General features: G+C 40.5%; 1 protein-coding gene across 1 annotated transcript; it reads right to left on the bottom strand.

Moving 5' to 3' along the window:
* Positions 1–15,229: 15,229 nt before the first annotated feature.
* Positions 15,230–16,479, bottom strand: CXCL11 (C-X-C motif chemokine ligand 11). Its single transcript, XM_004596176.3, has 4 exons — positions 16,408–16,479; positions 15,751–15,877; positions 15,580–15,652; positions 15,230–15,339 (listed from the first exon to the last, which is right to left on the bottom strand). The coding sequence occupies exons 1-4, from the start codon at positions 16,466–16,468 to the stop codon at positions 15,298–15,300; spliced, it is 303 nt and encodes a 100-aa protein (XP_004596233.1). The 5' UTR covers positions 16,469–16,479; the 3' UTR covers positions 15,230–15,297.
* Between the last annotated feature and the right edge of the window lie 1,244 nt (positions 16,480–17,723).

Here is a 17,723-nt window from a genome sequence, read left to right as displayed (position 1 = left end):
TTGGTTTTCATATGAGATGGGGCTGGGGACAGAACTGATCGTGTGAATGTGTGTGTTGTCAGATTTGTGTGATGAACTGAGCCAGACCCCACACTGGCTGACAAACACAAGAGTCAGTTCTGGTTACCTCTGGAAAAATTTCTTTGGGTTTTGCTTTTCTCCCCTACTCCCTCATCCGCCGCCTTTCCTCCCTCCTGCCAACTGAGTCACTGGACTCACAACTCCAACCATGGTGAAAACCATAGCATCTGGTCTGACCATGGAGTGCATGTGTCAGAGCTGGATCTCCACAGTTGCTGAGGCCTGTGCAGTGGACAGAATGCCCAGATGTACACTGGTGATATGACAACCAGTTCATTGAGGCCTGAAGAGGACATCTAGTACCTCTTTAGAACAAACAGAGGGCAGAACAAATTGAACAACTCCCATTCACAAATATCCTGGTGAATCAGGACTCTAAGGTGCACTATGTCAGCCAATGGACATTGGAAGGATTTCCTCAATCTTGGAGCAATGAAATCAAGAGCATCTCAGAACTGTCAAAACCACATAAGCAGCATCCTTGGAACATGCTGCACATCAGGGACCTTGGGATGACATCAGTTGGCCTTCGCCCTTTCCTGGGTACTGATGCAGTCAGGCTGCTGGGAGTGCCCTTCTCCCCTTCTCTCTCCACTGTCCCCAGATACCAGAAGAAAAAAGGAGATTGGAGGCAGTTGTCTTATCCACTTTCCCCCCATTCCTCAATCCTCCTCACCCCAATTGGAGTGGTCATGTATCCCTCTCAACTATGTAAACATGCTAAAAAAATAAAATGAATTTATTAGTAAAAATATATGAAGTAGTACACTTGGTGTTTTTAGACATGATGAAACGGAACCTGCATATTACAAGGAATAACACAAATGCTTTGACTATTCATAACATCATTAAAAATAAGTGAACAACTTTCAATATAACCAATAAAAAAACATGTTACTTTTAAATTTATTTTCTGGATGGAGAGAGATCTTCCATCCTCTGGATTCCTCCTCCCAAATGTTTGCAACAGCCAAGACTGGGCTAGGCCAAAGCCAGGAGCTAGAACCTTAGTCAGGGTTTCCCACGTGGGTGGCAGACACCCAATACTTGAGCCGTTGTCTGTCTCTTCCCAGCGTTAATAGGAAGTGGAATTGAAAGCAGAGCCAGATCTCAACCCCAGGACTCTGAGGCATGTGTCCCCAGTGGGAACACATGAACAAGTTACTGCTACTCATTCAGATATCCATTTTCTGGTATGTCCATACTTAGTTCCTGAATGAAAATGTTTAAAGATAGTATCTAGAACGAATGTAAAAAATATTCATCATTATAGTAAGGTTGGGGAAAAAGGATGCTTTTTTGGGGAAATAAATTGGAAAGAAAAGTATAGAACAGACAGACGTTGGAACAAGAGCTTGAGACAGTAGGGAAGAAGTTGTTTTACAATGGGATTCAGCTGCAAAAGACTGTTAATGCGCAAAGCGAAGAATCAGTAATGTTAAGCAGTGTGGTAACACTAACCCCAACTCGGCACTGTTACATCTAACTTCGGTGAGGTGAATGTTCACATTCCACGTAGGCATGAGATCATGCCTTTCCATGCTTGGATAGTTCACCTTCAGAAAATTCATAAAAATTGAAAAAGGAAAAAATGATCTCCAGTTACATATATATTGTTACAAATAACAAGATTATCCATTTTTCTTTCTAAAAAAAGTTTTATTTTTATTGGAAATTCATATTTATAGAGAAAGAGAGACCAAGAGAAAGATCTGTCTGCTGTAATGGCCAGAGTTAAACCAATCTGAAGCCCAGAAGCTTCTTCCAGGTTACCCATGTGGATGTGTGGTCCCAAGGTGTTGGGCCATCCTCTACTGCTTTTCCAGGCCTCAAGCAGGAAACTGGATGGGAAGTGGAGCAGCTGCAATACAAACCACCGCCCGTATGGGATTCTGGTGCATGTAAGGCAAAGACTTTAGCCACTAGGCTACTGTGCTGTGCCCCAAGATTATCCTTTTATGGATAGTAATATTCCATTGTGTTTATATGCAGCATTTTCTTGACCCATTTGTTAGCAGATAGCCATTTCTTGGCTATTAGAAAAATTGCTACAATTTGAGAGTGTAGGTTTATTTCTAGTGATTTCATTTCCCTTGTATATATTCCTGGTAGTAGGATTGCTGGATCATGCAGTAGTACTGTATTCATTTTTTGAGAATCTTGAATACTGTTTTTTTAAAACAATGATCTGATTTTATTCAAATACTGCAGCATTAAAATAGCTAATTCATTCATAAAAACACTTTTATTCTAACATTCTTTGCAACTTCTCTCTTAAAAAAATAAATCCCCACCACAGAGCTGAACAAGTTACATTGCAAGTCGAACATATTCAGTATTTTTTTAAACCCTTTAGAATTTGGCCAATGAAAACTTTTACACAGTGGGGTACCTGTTAATATGTTACATATTAACAGTGCTATGTTAGCATTTGGACAATCAGATTGCCTGAGATATGCAAGGTGGAATTGGCAAATTTTCTTTTTTAAAAGATTTATTTATTTTTATTACAAAGGTAATTTTACAGAGTGAAAAATGAGAAAGATTTTCCATTTACTGATTCACTGCCCAAAGGTGTACAATGGCCAGAACTGAGTTGAACCAAAGCCAGGAGCCTCTTCTGGGTCTCCCACGTCAATGTGCAGGATTCCCAGGGCTTTGGGACATCCTGCACAGCTTTTCCAGGCCATAAGCAGAGAGCTGGATTGAAAGTAGAGCAGGTAGGACAGAAACTGGTGCCCATATGGGATACTGGCGCTTGAAGGTGGAGAATTAGTCTGTTGAGCCATGGCATCAGCCCAGGAATTAGCATTTTTTTTTTTTTTCAGGAAAGCATTTTAAATCTGTTTCCAGTGTGGAACTTTCTCCTGATGTTGAGAGATTTTGAGTGTATAGTTATTTGCGTGTCTTTCTTTGAGAAATGCCTGTTCATAGCTAAAGCCCATTTTTGTGTTTATTTTGCTATTGAGCTATTTGAGTTCTTTGGCGGTTAAACCCTTGTCAGTATACAACCTGAACATGTTTTCTCCTGTTGAGTTGTTTCCTTCGTTGTGCACTAGCTCTTTAACTTGATGAAATCCCATTTGTTTTTGCTTTTGTTTCCTATAATTTGGGGTATGGTCCAAAAAGTCCTTTCCCATTCTAATGCCCTGCATCATTTCTCAAGCTTTTTTTTAAAAAGAGATTATTAAAAACTCAGATTTATATATTGAGGGAGAGGTCTTCTATCCACTGGTTCATTCTGATTTAGGACCTGGGCATTTTAAGCAGCATCTTAACTACTAGGCTAGATGCTGCCCCCTCTGTGGGTCATTAATTTTGTTTAATCTGAGGTTCTTTGTTTTAGTATCTATTTTTTGTTGTTGCTCTTCAGGGAGAGGCTGTTCTTATACCTTAGTTCTTCAGACATGGTTTTCTTCGTTATTTTGAACATTTTTATAATAGATGACTTGAAGCCTTTATTTAGTTGAAATCCAATGAGGAAGAGGCTAGGCTTCCTTAGGGGCAATTGCTGAAGATTGGTTTTTTTAATGTTAGCATATTTTTCTCTTTTTTTGTACGTCCTATACATTTTTTTGAAAATAGGATATTTTATTTAAAGATTTGTTCATTTATTTGAATGTCAGTTATAGAGTGAGGATACATATATACAGAGAGAGAGAGAGAGAGAGAGAGAGAGAGAGAGAAATCTTCTGTCTGCTGGTTAGCTCTCTAAATGGCTGCATGGCTGCAAGGGCCAGGGTCAAGCCAGGCTGAAGCCAGAAACCTGAAACTCCAGCCAGGTCTTCCATATGGGTACAAGAGCCAAACCACATGGGCTATCTTTCTGCTGCTTTCCCAGCTGAACGCGAAAGCCAGGACTTTCATCTGGGTCTCCAACATGGGTGTCAGAGACGCAAGCAATTGAGTCATTCTCCAGTTCCTTTCCTCAGACCATTATCTGGGATATGGAAATAGAAGCAGGGCACCCCAGGTTGATTTTTCAACTCTGACACGATGAAGCCAATAACTTCTGAAAACGAACAAAACTACTCAGTAACACCCTAAGAGCACACTTCCACACATGGGACTCTCGCAGATGTTATCAAATGACCATCCGCCATCCCAGAGTGCTGATGTAGTATGACAGCAAGGAGTGATACCTTCATTTTCCTCTCTTTCAAACACACAGAAAAAAACTCTAAAAACTATATCCCACCCACCTTCCTTCTTACCTGAAGCCCACACTAACCAGAAGCCCCTTTGGGGTGTATCACTTTCAACTATGTAAAAATATTAAAAATAAAACTTTCTAAAATTTAAATAAGTGGAGCAGCTGGGACTCAAACTGTCCATCTGGGATGCTGGCATGTCAGGTGGTGGTGTTACCTCTTATTCCACAGCTTTATATTCCTTTCCTTCTTTCCTTCTTGCTCTCTCTCTCTCTCTTTTTAGATTTACTTTATTTTTATTGGAAAGGCAGATTTACAGAGAGAAGGAGAAACAGAAAGGTCTTCCATCTGCTGATTCACTCCCTAGATGGCCACAGTGGCCAGAGCTGAACCAATCCAAAGCCAGGAGCCAGGAGCTTCTTCCAGGCCTCCCAGGCAGGTGCAGGGTCCCAAAGTTTTGGGCCATCCTCGACTGCTTTCCCAAGCCAAAAGCTGGGAGCTGGATGGGAAGTAGAGCAGCCGGGACATGAGCCAGTGCCCATATGGGATGCCAATACTTGTAAGTGAAGGATTAGCCCGTTGAGATACAGTGCTGTTCTTCCTTTCCCGTTAATCTTAACCTCATCCTCTCTTCCCTAATCTAGATACTGTTTGGTTTTTTATACAACATATGTATTTTTTAAAAAAAATCTATTTTTATTGGGATGGAAGATCAGATTTACAGAGAAGAAGAGACAGATTTTCCATCTTCTGGTTAACTTTCCAACTGGCTGCAAATGGTTGGAGCTGAGCTGATCCAAAGCCATGAGCCAGGAGTATCTTCCAGGATTTCCACAGGGGTGCAAATTCCCAAGGCTTTGGACCATCTACTACTGTTTTCTCAGTGCAAGATATCTTTTGTTCAGTACAGTGATTTTTTTGTAATCATTTGTGTGGTTGGATGACTCAGTATTTTTCTACCTTTTTATCGTTAAATAGTGTTTGAGCAATCGTACAAGTTTGTTTCTTATGGATAGACATTTGGACTGTTTTCAGATTTTAAAATGTATTTAATTTTATTTGTTTGAAAGGCAGAATGATGCATACAGGGGCTGGAGATGAGAACCTTCCCTGGTTTGTTTCCCAGATGCCCACAAGAGCTGGGACTACATCAGGCTGAAGCCAGGAGCCAGGACGGTCTCCTAGGAGGGTGGCAGGGACAGAAGTACTTGAGCTGTCACCTGCTGTCTCCCCTGGTGCCAATTAGCAGAACGTTGAATAAAAAGTGGAAGCCAGACTTTTATCACAGGCATGCTGAATATGGAATGTAGCAGTCCCAAGTCCAGCTTAATGTGCAACTCAATAATGCCCGCCCTTGTTTTTACATTTTAGTTACATATAAATCTGCTATGAAGATTTTTTCATTTTTCTTTTTTTTAAAATATTTTGCAATACAGTTCAGTAGGCTCTGCAATTGCCCTTACCCTTTCCCCACAACCCCCTCCCACTAATTTTCCCTATATTACTACAATAGTATAGTCCTTCATAAACAGTCATAAGTCCATCATTCTGCTATTTAAGTGTATCCTGACACTGTAGGTATGGACAATGGCAGACAGTCCAGCATCCTGTTGTCAAAATATATTTAACAGTTTCATTGGGAGTCCATGTCCATCTTTGATTTGGTAGTAGAGATGCATACTGTATTGCATCTCCACATTAGGATATGATAGTCTCTACTACACAGTTATTATACATTCCCTTAAATGAAAAGCCATAAAACAAAATCAACAACAGGAATAAAGCTTAAAAAATTTACAGCTCCATGGAGTTAAATAACATGCTACTGAATGACCAATGTGTGGCTGAAGAAATGAAAAAGAAAATTAAAAACCTACTTGGAGAAAATGATGCTACTGCATGACCTGTAAGTCAGTGAAGAATTTAATAAGAGAGAACATATGATATTTGTCCTTTTGGGATTGCCTATTTCACTGAGTGTAATGGTTGGTCTATTGTTGGGACCATTTGGTTACAAATGGTAGAATTTCATTCTTTTTAATAGCTGAGTAGTATTCCATGGTGTATATATACCACAGTTTCTTTATCCACTCCTCTTTGGACAGGCATCTGTGTTGCCTCCATGCCTTTGCTATTGCAGATTGTGCTGCTGTAAATATAGGATTATGGATCCCCTTCTCATATGCGGATTTCATGTTTTTAATGTACTTCCGGAAGTGGAATAGCTGGGTCATATGGCAGGTCTCTTTTCTGTTCTCTTAGCACTCTCCACACTGACTTCCATATTGATTGTACTAGCCTATACTACTATCTGTGAAGGAGGGTGCCTTTCTCCCCATATCCATGCCAGCAGGTGTTGTTAGTACACTTCTGAATGTAGGCCGATCTGTCTGGAGTTAGGTGGAACCTCAGTGTGGTTTTCATTTGTATTTCCCTGACATCTGGGGAATCTGAGCAGTTTTTCATATATCTATTAGCCATTTGAATTTATTCTTTTGAAAAATGTCTTTTCATTTCCTTTGCCCATTTCTTCACAGGATTGTTTGTTTTGCTGTGATTGAGTTTCTGGCGCTCTTTGCAAATCCTGGATATTAGTCCCCTATCATTTTTGCAGTGTGTAAAGATTTTCTCCCATTCCAGTTGCTAATTTTCACTTTGTTGATCATTTTCTTTGCTGTACAGACGCCTTTTAGTTTGATGCAGTCCCAGTGGTTTATTTTGGCTTTGACTGCCTGTGCTTTTCATGACTTTTCTAAAAAGTATTTCCCAATTCCTGTATCTTGGAAAGTGCTTCCCGTGTTTTCCTCTAATAGCTTGATGGTTTCTGGGTGTATATTTAGGTCGTTGATCCATTTGGAGCTGATTTTTGTATAATTTGACAGGTGGGGGTTTTGCTTCCTATTTCTATATGCTGCTATCCAGTTGTCACAACAGAATTTGTTGAAGAGACCAGATATTTCCTCTGGATTGTTTTCTGTTTTCTTGTCCAAGGTTAGTTGGCTGTACCTGTGTGGGCTCCCTTCTAGGGTTTCTATTCTGTTCCATTGTTCTTCTTTGTTTCTGCACCAGTACCAGACTGTTTTAATGACCACTGTCATGTAGTATTTCTTGAGGTCTGGAATTGTGATTCCTCCAGCTTGATTTTTTATTCTTCAGGATAGTTTTTTTTTTTTTTTGGCTATTCATAGCCTCTTGTGTTTTCAGATGAACTTTTGTGTCTTTTCATGTATTTCTGAGAAAATTGTGGAGATTTTGATTGAATCTATATATTACTTTAATAATGGACATTTTGATTATGTTGATTCTGTTGAGCCAGGAACATGGCAAGTTTTTCATCTTTCAATGTCTTCTTGTATTTCTTTTTGTAATGTTTTATAGTTTTCATCACAGAGATCTTCCACATATTTGTATAGGTTAGTTCCAATGTATTTAAGATTGCTCTCCACTATTTCAAAGGGGACTGTACTTATTTCTTTCTCAGCCATGAAGTTATTTGTGTATACTAGTGCCATTAGTTTATGTTCATTAATTTTGTATCCTGATACCCTGCCAAATTTTCTTATGAGTTCCAATAATCTCTTGTTTGGGTCTTTCGGTTCTCTTATGTAAAGAACTATGTCATCTGCAAACAGGAATAATTTTAATATCTCATTTCCTATTTGAATTCCTTTCATTTGTTTGTGTTGCCTAATAGCTCTGGCAAGGACATCCAATACTATATTCAATAGCAATGGTGAAAATGGACATTCTTGTGTAGTTCCAGATCTTAGTGGGAAAGTGTCCAGTCTTGGGCCCGGCGGCGTGGCCTAGCAGCTAAAGTCCTCGCCTTGAACGCTCCGGAATTCCATATGGGCGCTGGTTCTAATCCCGGCTGCTCCACTTCCCATCCAGCTCCCTGCTTGTGGCCTGGGAAAGCAGTGGAGGACAGCCCAGTGCTTTGGGACACTGCACCCGTGTGGGAGACCCGGAAGAGGTTCCTGGTTCCCGTCTTCGGATCGGTGCAGCACCGGCCGTTGTGGCTCACTTGGGGAGTGAATCATCGGATGGAAGTTCTTCCTCTCTGTGTCTCCTCCTCTCTGTATATCTGACTTTGTAATAAAATAAATAAATCTTAAAAAAAAGAAAGTATCCACTCTTTCCCCATTTAGTATGATGCAGGCATTGGTTTTTCATATATTGCTTCAGTTGTGTTAATAGAATGTTCTTTCTATACTCATCTAAGGTTATCAGCATGAAGTGGTGTTGATTTTATCAAATGCTTTATCTGCATCTATTGAGATGATCATATGGTTTTTATTTTTCAGTTTGTTGATGTGATACATCACATTTATTAATTTGCAAATGTTAAACCATCCCTGCATGCCAGGGATAAATCCACCTAGTCCGGGCGAATGATCTGCCTGATGTGCTGTTGGATCTGTAAAATCCCTCCTGTTCCTGCGCCTGCCTGCTTGGGGTCTGTTGCTCTGTCTTTGCTCCTGTTTGGATCACACAAATCAGCAGAATGTGCAGCTCTTTGCCTAGCTCCCAGTGAAGTCCTGTTTCCAGCTGGCTGCTGCTTGGGCTCTAGCCACAGGTGGAGTTCAGCTCACCACTTGTTGACTGTCACTGGGGTGTCTGGTCACTGCGACACACCATTGTCTTCACTGCTTTTCTGTGTCTGTCGGTCTCCAGGTGCCACTCTGCCATCAGCCTGTCCTGGAATGTGCCCTCTCTTTGTCACCCTGGCTAATGATTCTCTGTAAGTTTAAACATGCCCATACCCTGTACCACTTCACCCAACAAACTTCATAATTACTGTGCAAAATGCTTGCACCCTTACTATATTTTAATTCCATTTCCATTAACTTTGTGATGATCCTGACTGTGGATCAAATTTCTATGTTAAATGTAACAGTTGGGGCTGGTTCCCTGGGTCAACAGGCTAATCTTTCACCCTGTGGTACCAGCATTCTGTATGTGCTGCTCCACACCTAATCCAGCTCCTGCTTATCCTATGAAGATATTTTGCAAAACTATTTTTTGGGGAATATGCTTTCATTTTTCCTGAATATGTATGTAGCACTAGAATAGAGTTATTTGTTTGAAAAGCAGACTGAAAAAAATGAGACAGAGATTCTGTCCACAAATGGCTGCAACAGGCTGAGCTGGGCCAGGCTGAACTCAGAAGTGTAGAACTCCCTGCAGCGTTTCCCACACAGGTGGCAGAAGCCCAGACACTTGGGCCATCTTCCGGTGCCTTATCAGGCACATCAGCAGGAAGCCGTGTTGTAAGTAGAGACCTGTGAGATGAGAACTGATGCTCTGATATGGGATGCTGGGGTCACAAGCAGCAGCTTAACCAGCCATCTCATAGTATCAGCCCCTAGAGCAATAAAAACAGATGACCATGTCACTCTTGTGCTTAAGACCCTGCAACAACTCCTCATAGGTTTCTCTCTTACTGTACTCATTACAGTGGCATTTACAGTAACCGTTTATTTGTGTGGAATGTTTTCACCCTGATCTTTAGCTTGGATTTTCACTACAGTGTAGCCTCTGTTACCACCATCTTAAAATACACATGACTTTATCTCTTATCTTAATTCTCTGCATGGCATTTTACCTGATATCTAACTTGTTTATTTTTTACTTGTTTGACATATATTTTTTTATGCTGAAATGTAAATTCCAGATTGACCAGGCTCTCTTCAGTGGTACTGCTGTATCTCCAGCAACTAGATTATTGCCTGGCATGTGAAAGGAATTCAGTCAGTACTGAATGGATAAATGGATGAATGAATGAATCTTTTAGAAGTAACAGCATAAGTTAGAGTTACACTCCTTCAAAAATAATTTTCTGTTGTCTGAACAGCTGTCTTCATTTTGATGTATCATTATTTTCCTCAGATTTAGGAACCATAGTTAATATAAGAAGATCACATTTCCCTAGAAGTTAGCACAGATTTAGGTAAAATCAATACAGATATTGTCAGCTTGTTACAAATAACAGTCTTCATTCCAAGAACTGTGGGTTAAAAATACAAAGAATAGTATGCCTAAACTTCTCACTCATTGCCAATTATTTGTAATTTGCATTGAAATAAGCAATGCAAATCTCAATGCATACTAAGTATATGGCCATGGAGGTGTTAGAACAATGAAAACTGGATATGTATCTTATTATTGTCTCCATACTTTGTGTAGGGAACAAAGCTAACCTCAGAATTCTAACTGGGAAGATTAAAAAGTGTGATAGTAACAGTAAAAGAAACTATATAATCAGTGTCATATGAACAATACACAAAATAATTACACAGATTTATAGGAGTGTGTGTTCAGTGAAGGTAGAAGAGAAGAATTCCCCAGAGGTGAGGGGAGTGGCTTAGGCCTCAAATCCATCTGAAACTGATTTTACTTAGGCAAATGTCCAGGAAAGAAAAGTGTATGCAAGTAATATCAGTAACACAAGAAATAGTATACATTGTAGCCAACTAGTTAAGCAGGAAGGTGGTTAGTATCTCATAAGGGTGGTTATTACCTTGTTAAGGTTCTACAATATCTGGTCCTCAGCTTCCCTTTTTCTTAACCATCCAGAGTAAACATGTTCTCAGAGCACTTATTTTGCTAAGTCTCTTAACAGACTAAGATGATAATTTAAGATTACTTATTCATTTATATGAGAACCAGAGAGACAGATCTCCCATCCAGTCATTCACTCTTCAAATGCCTGCAACAGTCAGGGCTGAGCAGGGCCCAAGCCACAGTCTGGGAACTCAGTCCCGCTCTTTGTGAGGTAGGGACCCAGCTACCTGAGCACCCCCTTGCTGCCTCTCACGGTGTTCTCTGTCAGGAAGCTGGAACTGGAGGCAGAGCCAGGCCTTAAACCTAAATGTTAGGTATGGGATGCCAGTGCCTAAAGCGGCTTCTTAACTACTGAATCAAACACTTGCTCCTGTGCCATCCATTTTCCAGAATCAGAGTAACTGTGGAGTTGAGTCAGTAATCAGAATATTGCCACTGAGAACTGAGCCAGAACAAGCACACTTCTCTTGCTGTTTTGAAGAGAACCTTCTGGAGAGGGGGACATTGTAAATCACTTTAAATGGGGCTAGTGTGGAAAACGTTTTAAAATAAAAGCTTTTAGAGACACTAGCATATCTACCATTTCTTGCTTTACCCACAGTCAGCCCTGCATGTATCAGTTGATTAAAAATCCAAGTGACAGCTCTTAAAATTTGTATTTCTAGGTTTCTCTGTATATATAAGGTTTTGGAATATTCACTTTCTTGGTATTTGCTAAGTCTAGTTTTGAAAGTAAATAAGAGTTAAGGAACTGTCCTACTTCAGTTTCAGTTTCAACTGCTGTTAGTTATCTTTAACTCTGGTTATGGCATCAGGCCAAGGAGGGGAAAACTCAGACCATAGTCTGCCCAGACACAACTGTAGCTCAGACCTAGGGGTAAAAATGCTTTCCGAGAAACTAGCTCACTTAGAAGAAATATGCTAAAAGGTGAGCAGGATGGGCTCTATAGATTTCCCTAGGCTGGGAATCCCCTCAGCTGATATGGAGTATTTCTTGGGAAGTATGGAAAACGAAGGCAATGTTTTCCTCTCCTTCATAGTTTTCACAAGTTTACTTGTGCTCTCAGTGTCTGGCAATACTGTCTGAAGACTTCTGAGGTACCCATGTGCTTCATCATTCACAGCCAGCTAAGTAGATGACAGAATTAGGGCTAAGAAAGTGGATGGCAGACTTCTGATCGTCCTGCCAGGGAGGGGGAGGCCCAGCAATGGTTGAGTTTCCTCATGCTTGTGGATTGATGGGCTAGCCTGGTAATCCAGTGACAGAGTCTTTATTTCTGTCTGTTGCTTGCTTTGTGATCCTGAACAAATTGTTGGGTCCATCTCTGCTTTCATTTTCTTATCTTTAGATTAGCTTTTAATACCCAGTCCATCCACTTCGCAAATGATCTTTCTGACTAAAGTTTGGTTGATGACAATCTTATATCAAAAATTCCTTTGGAGCAGTGTTGGAAGGTAGGGACAGGCTGGGAGACTGAGAAGGCTCTTTAAGGAATCTGGATAAGGAGTAATAGGGCCAAGGCAGAGCTTTAACCTTGGACAAGGAGGAGAAGGGGTAACTTGAAAATGTGTGATGCAGATTTTACTTTTGGGTTACATCCCTTGGACACATGCTGAATGTAAATGGCAATAGAGTTAATCCTTGCTGTGCTTCTTTATCTTGTTTTAAGGTGCTAAATACAGTGTGTGTGTGTGTGTGTGTGTGTGTGTGTTACTATATGATACATATGTTAAAATAATCTAACTTGGAATGTGATGAAAATAGGGAAGATAATCATAGGTATGTAGCATTGTGGGACAGAGGTCCAAGGTCAAAAGAGGGATAGAAATGGCGTGATCCTGACCTTTTGTTAAATTGTTCTAGACCACAGTGTGGAGATACACCTTGATATAGGATGTTGTGTTTCTGAACTCCTTTTGGAAAACTTTTAGCAGTAGGGAAGATGTAATCATTTGAGGTAGGAATAAAATTTGAATGATGTAGAGGTAATTGTGTTTAATTCATCTTTGTGTTTTTTGTTTGAGGAAGAATCATGAAATATCATGTAAATGCTATTCTGTATTGTAGATTCATTTTTATCCAATCTGTTGTTGATACTCTTTTGTGAATAATGCTAAATTACAGCTTGTATTAAATCATTACAGTTTTAATTCATCAAGTACATTTTCCATTTTAGGTAGCATTCTTTTGGGTAGTACCAAGCAGCTAAATCTGCCTTATGGTGTAAGAATTGTTAGCAAGTAGTTACTGTTTGTTGACCTGAAGTGAAACTATTGGGCAAGGTACATGATGATCTCATGTATTCAATTTCACTATGACTGTCTAGTAAATAAAATTTGCAAGCAATGCAGAAAAAAGCAGCTACCAGCATTGCTTTACTTCTAATGGCCCCCCAAATCTTTTGGTTTTGTGTGAGAGTGTTTAGTACAATCCACAGCATGACCACATCATAAAGACTTTTTTAAAAATATATTTATTTTTATTGGAAAGACAGATCAGATTTATGGGAAGAAGGAAAGAAAGACAGAGATTCCATTCATTGGTTCATTCCCCAATTCTCCGCAGCAGCCGGAGATGAGATGATCTGAAGCCAGGAGTCAGGAGCTCCTTCCGGTTCTCCCACGTGGGTGCAGGGTCCCAAGGCTTTGGACTGTCCTGGATTGCTTTCCCAGGGAAAAGCAGGGAGCTTGGAGGGAAAGTAGAGCAGCTGGGATATGTCCACTCCACAGGCATCTGCAACTGAGGAGGCTCAGTCCCAATACAGGCACTCCAAAATTGTACCACATAAATTGTGATTTTCCTGTGGCCAGGGTTTGAGTCCAGCAGTCTAGTTGGGGAGCCCTCCCCGCCCCAAGAAATCTTGCCTGTGGTGACCTCAGATTTAACTCTTGTGTGTATAAACTAGTGCAGGATCAAGTGCAGTCTGTTGCTCTGACCAGCAGAGCCAGTATTGTGGACATGGAGAGGGTCTGGGGTTGAAGCACCAATAGGAGACCAGTGATGGTAGAAGTCTCTGGGAAGTCTCTTTATTGCCCCTTCACCTCTTATATACTCTTCCCCCGCCCCCACATCCTCATTTAGCAGGATATTGGATACAGATGAGTCCAATTAGTCTAGGTGTTTTTAGCCACAAGCCCAGTTCCTGTTCCTGCCCGTTCCAATGAGCACTAATCAACTCCTTAGCCCACAACAGTCTGTCACCTGCACCAGGCAACACACTTGCCTGTGGATGTAGCTGTCTGGTCAGTTCTGCCGTAGCCCCGTATCTCATATGAACTGGTGTGTGCTATGACCTAGACCAGCCCAGCCCAACCCACCACAGACCCAGTCTTCATGCAGTCCAGCAGGTGCTGTGGCCTAGTCAGGGTGACCCCAATATATTCCTAATCAAGCCTACCCCCAGTCTCAGTTTTTTGCATGTGCCAGCCTCTGTTGTGGCTCAGTCTAGCCCAGCACACATCCCATCTGTGTGTCATGTACACCCATGGGTGCTGCAGCTTAGCTCAGCCCAGCCCCAGAAATAATTCTTTAGTTATACATATAATAGCGTAATGGAAAAGTAGAGTACTATTAACAAAATAAATAGGGTGCCTAATGTAGTTGAGGTTGAAGGCCTCTTGGAGGAAATCTCACTTAGGTTGAGACCCAAGTAATTAGTAGGCTTGCAGATAAAATGGATTTAATGACAACATGGGCAGAAGGAATTGTAAGTGCAGAGGTGTTCAGCTGGGAGGAATTTGGGCTTGAGTGAACTAATTCTTTCATGTGTTTATTCTGCCATGAAGATATTTAGATGTGCATTATCTTTTCAGTTATTTACTAGTGTATAATATTCAATATATGTAGTAAAGGTGTGAAAGTTACACAGCCTCAACCTAAGTGAGGATTTATTTTTAAGGATACCTTTTAAAAAGTCACCCTAGATAGATAAATACAAAAATTGGACATTAAAATCATACAAGAGATTTTTATAGAAGTTCCATTTTATAGAAATTTGTAGATTTATATAATGGTTTATATATATATTTTTGTGATACACTTATGATACATCTGAGTATAATTCTCGGACAAAGGCTTTCACTTCTCTAGTGTGTAGATATCTTTATAAAAAGTGCTGTATTAGTTCACATGTTTGGGTTACCAGCTTTGGCTAGCCTAAAAGGAGAAAAGCAATATAATTTGTAGTTGAATAATCCTTAGGAAAGCAGGAGAATCAGGACTTACGTTTTCTTCATAAGGACTTGGCTGCAATAATAATATTAATATCTCCATTGTAACCACAGATATAATAATATGAAACAAGTACAGATGACTTTTCCAGAAATATTTTCATAGTCATAGCAGAGGAGTTACAAATGTTGGATCTCTTCGAAGACTCATTAATGCAGAACTGTAGAAATGTTCGTTGGGATTGGCAGGGGAAAGGTTCCTATGGAGAATTTGTCTCTCAGTAGTCACAGTTGAACTTGTTTGGGGTTTCAAATCCTCTTTTCCAGAACTTCATACATTTTGATGTTTTAAAAGATGTTTTCTTTGAATTTGCTATAATGAGAAAATGAGAATTTTATTTACCTGGCTTGTTCTCATCTTTCTAATGATTAAGAGTTGACATTTAAAAGCATACAACAGGAAAAAGATGTTATTATAACCCAGGGCCCCTTTGATAAATATTTCATGCAGCATCTTCATGCAGAAACCTTCCGTAGTTGCCTGTTTTCTTTTGCCAAAAGATTTGTCTTGGTAAAGCAAATTGTAACACATATAAATAATCTAGTACCCTACCTTGATCATACGGTTTGCTTGCCTTGACCTGGGATTCAGGCATCGCTGTCCTTTTTGTGCTTTCAGGGTGACACTATTAAGGGAAGAGCCAAAAGAGTATTAAATTTTGCACAGAAATGTGTAAAACAATAACGGCTCTGAAGTTGTCATCTTTATCAGTGCATTACTTACATCACTTCTATTTTTTCACAGCTGCCACTTGGAAAAATTATGGAGGCTTCCTTAATGTCTGCCATTTTCACTGCATTTAGTCCAGAGCCTACGCAGAGACAACGTCCCCTTCTGAACATAGGGAAGCCTGGAACACATCACTGCACTAGTTAGTAATGCATCTGATTGCAACAGATGGTTCTGGTTTATCATTACCATGATGAAGTGAGTGAAGTTTTTATTAAGGATACAGTTGATTTTTCAGATAGCACCTGATGTCACTGTTACTGAGAAGGACGTTAACTAAAATATTTGTGATTTTCTCTTTAAATTTGTAAGCAAACCATTAAAAAAATAAGAGAAGCATGAAGGATGTTTACTGGAGGTGAAACTTGTTTGCCTCAGCTTTCATGCATAAGAATTTTTCCAGGAAGAATGTTGTTCCATATAAAATCTTTTGAACAGACACAACACAATTGTCAAGACAATATTACAGTCAAATGAAAATGTAAATGAAGCTTCTAATTGTAATAATCATCTTTAGGTCTGCCAGAATGATAACTTTGAATGTATAAGGCTAAATAAAATTTACCTTCTGTGTTAGAATAAAGGAGGAAGAAAAGATATTTGACATGCTAGAAAAGTACTGTATAGATTGAGGCAAGACATATAATATACCTTGAACAATCGTAGTGCAGAATAACACAGCCAAAACTATAGCCATGCCCTTCACACTCATGGTTGTTTGCTGCTGCTGGTGCTGCTGCTGGTACTGCTGCTTCAGCTTTGGTACTCTCTTCTTGGAGGACGTAGAAGCACTGAACCTGAAAGGAAGATCTGCATTGGGATATATAAAGCATTTCATACACCAGTAGGAATTTCCCTACTTGAGTCATGCTCCTTCCTTGCTTCCAAGAGTTTCTATTTCTCATCTAAAAGTCACTATCTCTTTCTTAATTGTTATAGTGTTGAAGGTAATAAGATTGAGAAAGCAATTTGTAAAGAGTAAAGTGTTGTGTAAATGTAAACCAGGGAATATACCCAGAGGGGAACCAACCCTCCTAGCAGTGTGTTTAATTGTTGGACTGCTTAGCTAGTGGAATTCTGGTAACTATTCATTAAGGAGGATCATCTTGCTCTAGCTTCCAGCTGTAGTACCTAGGAAAACATCAGAAGATGGCCCAATTACTTGGTCTGCCAACCAACAAGAAATCTGGATGAAGTTCTTGGCTCTAGGCTTCAACCTGGGTTGGCCCAGGCTATTTAAACTGTCTGGGTAGTGAACCAGGTATTTTTCTCTGTATTCTTCTTTATCTTTCAAATAAGTGTGAGAGCCAGGCTGGTCAAAGCAGCAGCACCCATCAGCATATATGTGGGCTGGTCTGGGGGTGGGGCGGGCTGAGGTAACTGCAGCATCCAAGGGTGTGCATGAGAGACAAATGAGATGTAGGATGGACCAGGCTGCACTCCAGCACATGCCAGCACATGCCCCAAACAGGCTGCAGCACCCGCTGGAATGCATGAAGACAGGGCCTGTGTTGGGCTGAACTGGGCTAGGCCTCCACACATATAAGTTTGTGTGAAAGATGGGACGGGGGCAGAACTGACAGGCAGCTACATCCACAAGCATGTGTGTTGGCTGGTGCAGGTGACAGACCACACTTGGTCTTGTACTAGCTTATACACACAAGAGTTAAATCTGAGGTCACCACAGGCAAGATTTCTTGGGGCGGGGAGGGCTCCCCAACTAGACTGCTGGACTCAAACCCTGGCCACAGGAAAATCACAATTTATGTGGTACAATTTTGGAGTGCCTGTATTGGGACTGAGCCTCCTCAGCTGCAGATGCCTGTGGAGTGGACAGCATGCCCAGATGCACATGGGGGACATGGCCAGCTCACCTAGGCCAGCAGAGGATGTCAAGTACCTCATCAGAGGATAGAGAGCAGAGCACCATCGACAACTCTCATGGCCAAGCTAGTAGCATGACAGTG

This window comes from Ochotona princeps, chromosome 7 (assembly GCF_030435755.1).
Source record: "Ochotona princeps isolate mOchPri1 chromosome 7, mOchPri1.hap1, whole genome shotgun sequence".
NCBI lineage: Eukaryota > Metazoa > Chordata > Mammalia > Lagomorpha > Ochotonidae > Ochotona > Ochotona princeps.
This window is presented reverse-complemented; position numbering and strand designations above follow the sequence as displayed.

Excerpts from the sequence above, each read along its gene's own strand:
- CXCL11 (XM_004596176.3), bottom strand. The coding sequence starts at position 16,468 with ATGAGTGTGAAGGGCATGGCTATAGTTTTGGCTGTGTTATTCTGCACT. Across the intron at positions 15,653-15,750 it reads TGTGAAAAAATAGAAGTGAT|TGTCACCCTGAAAGCACAAA; the intron begins GTAAGTAATGCA and ends TTCCCTTAATAG. Across the intron at positions 15,340-15,579 it reads AAGCAAACCGTATGATCAAG|CAAATTCAAAGAAAACATCT; the intron begins GTAGGGTACTAG and ends TTCTCATTATAG.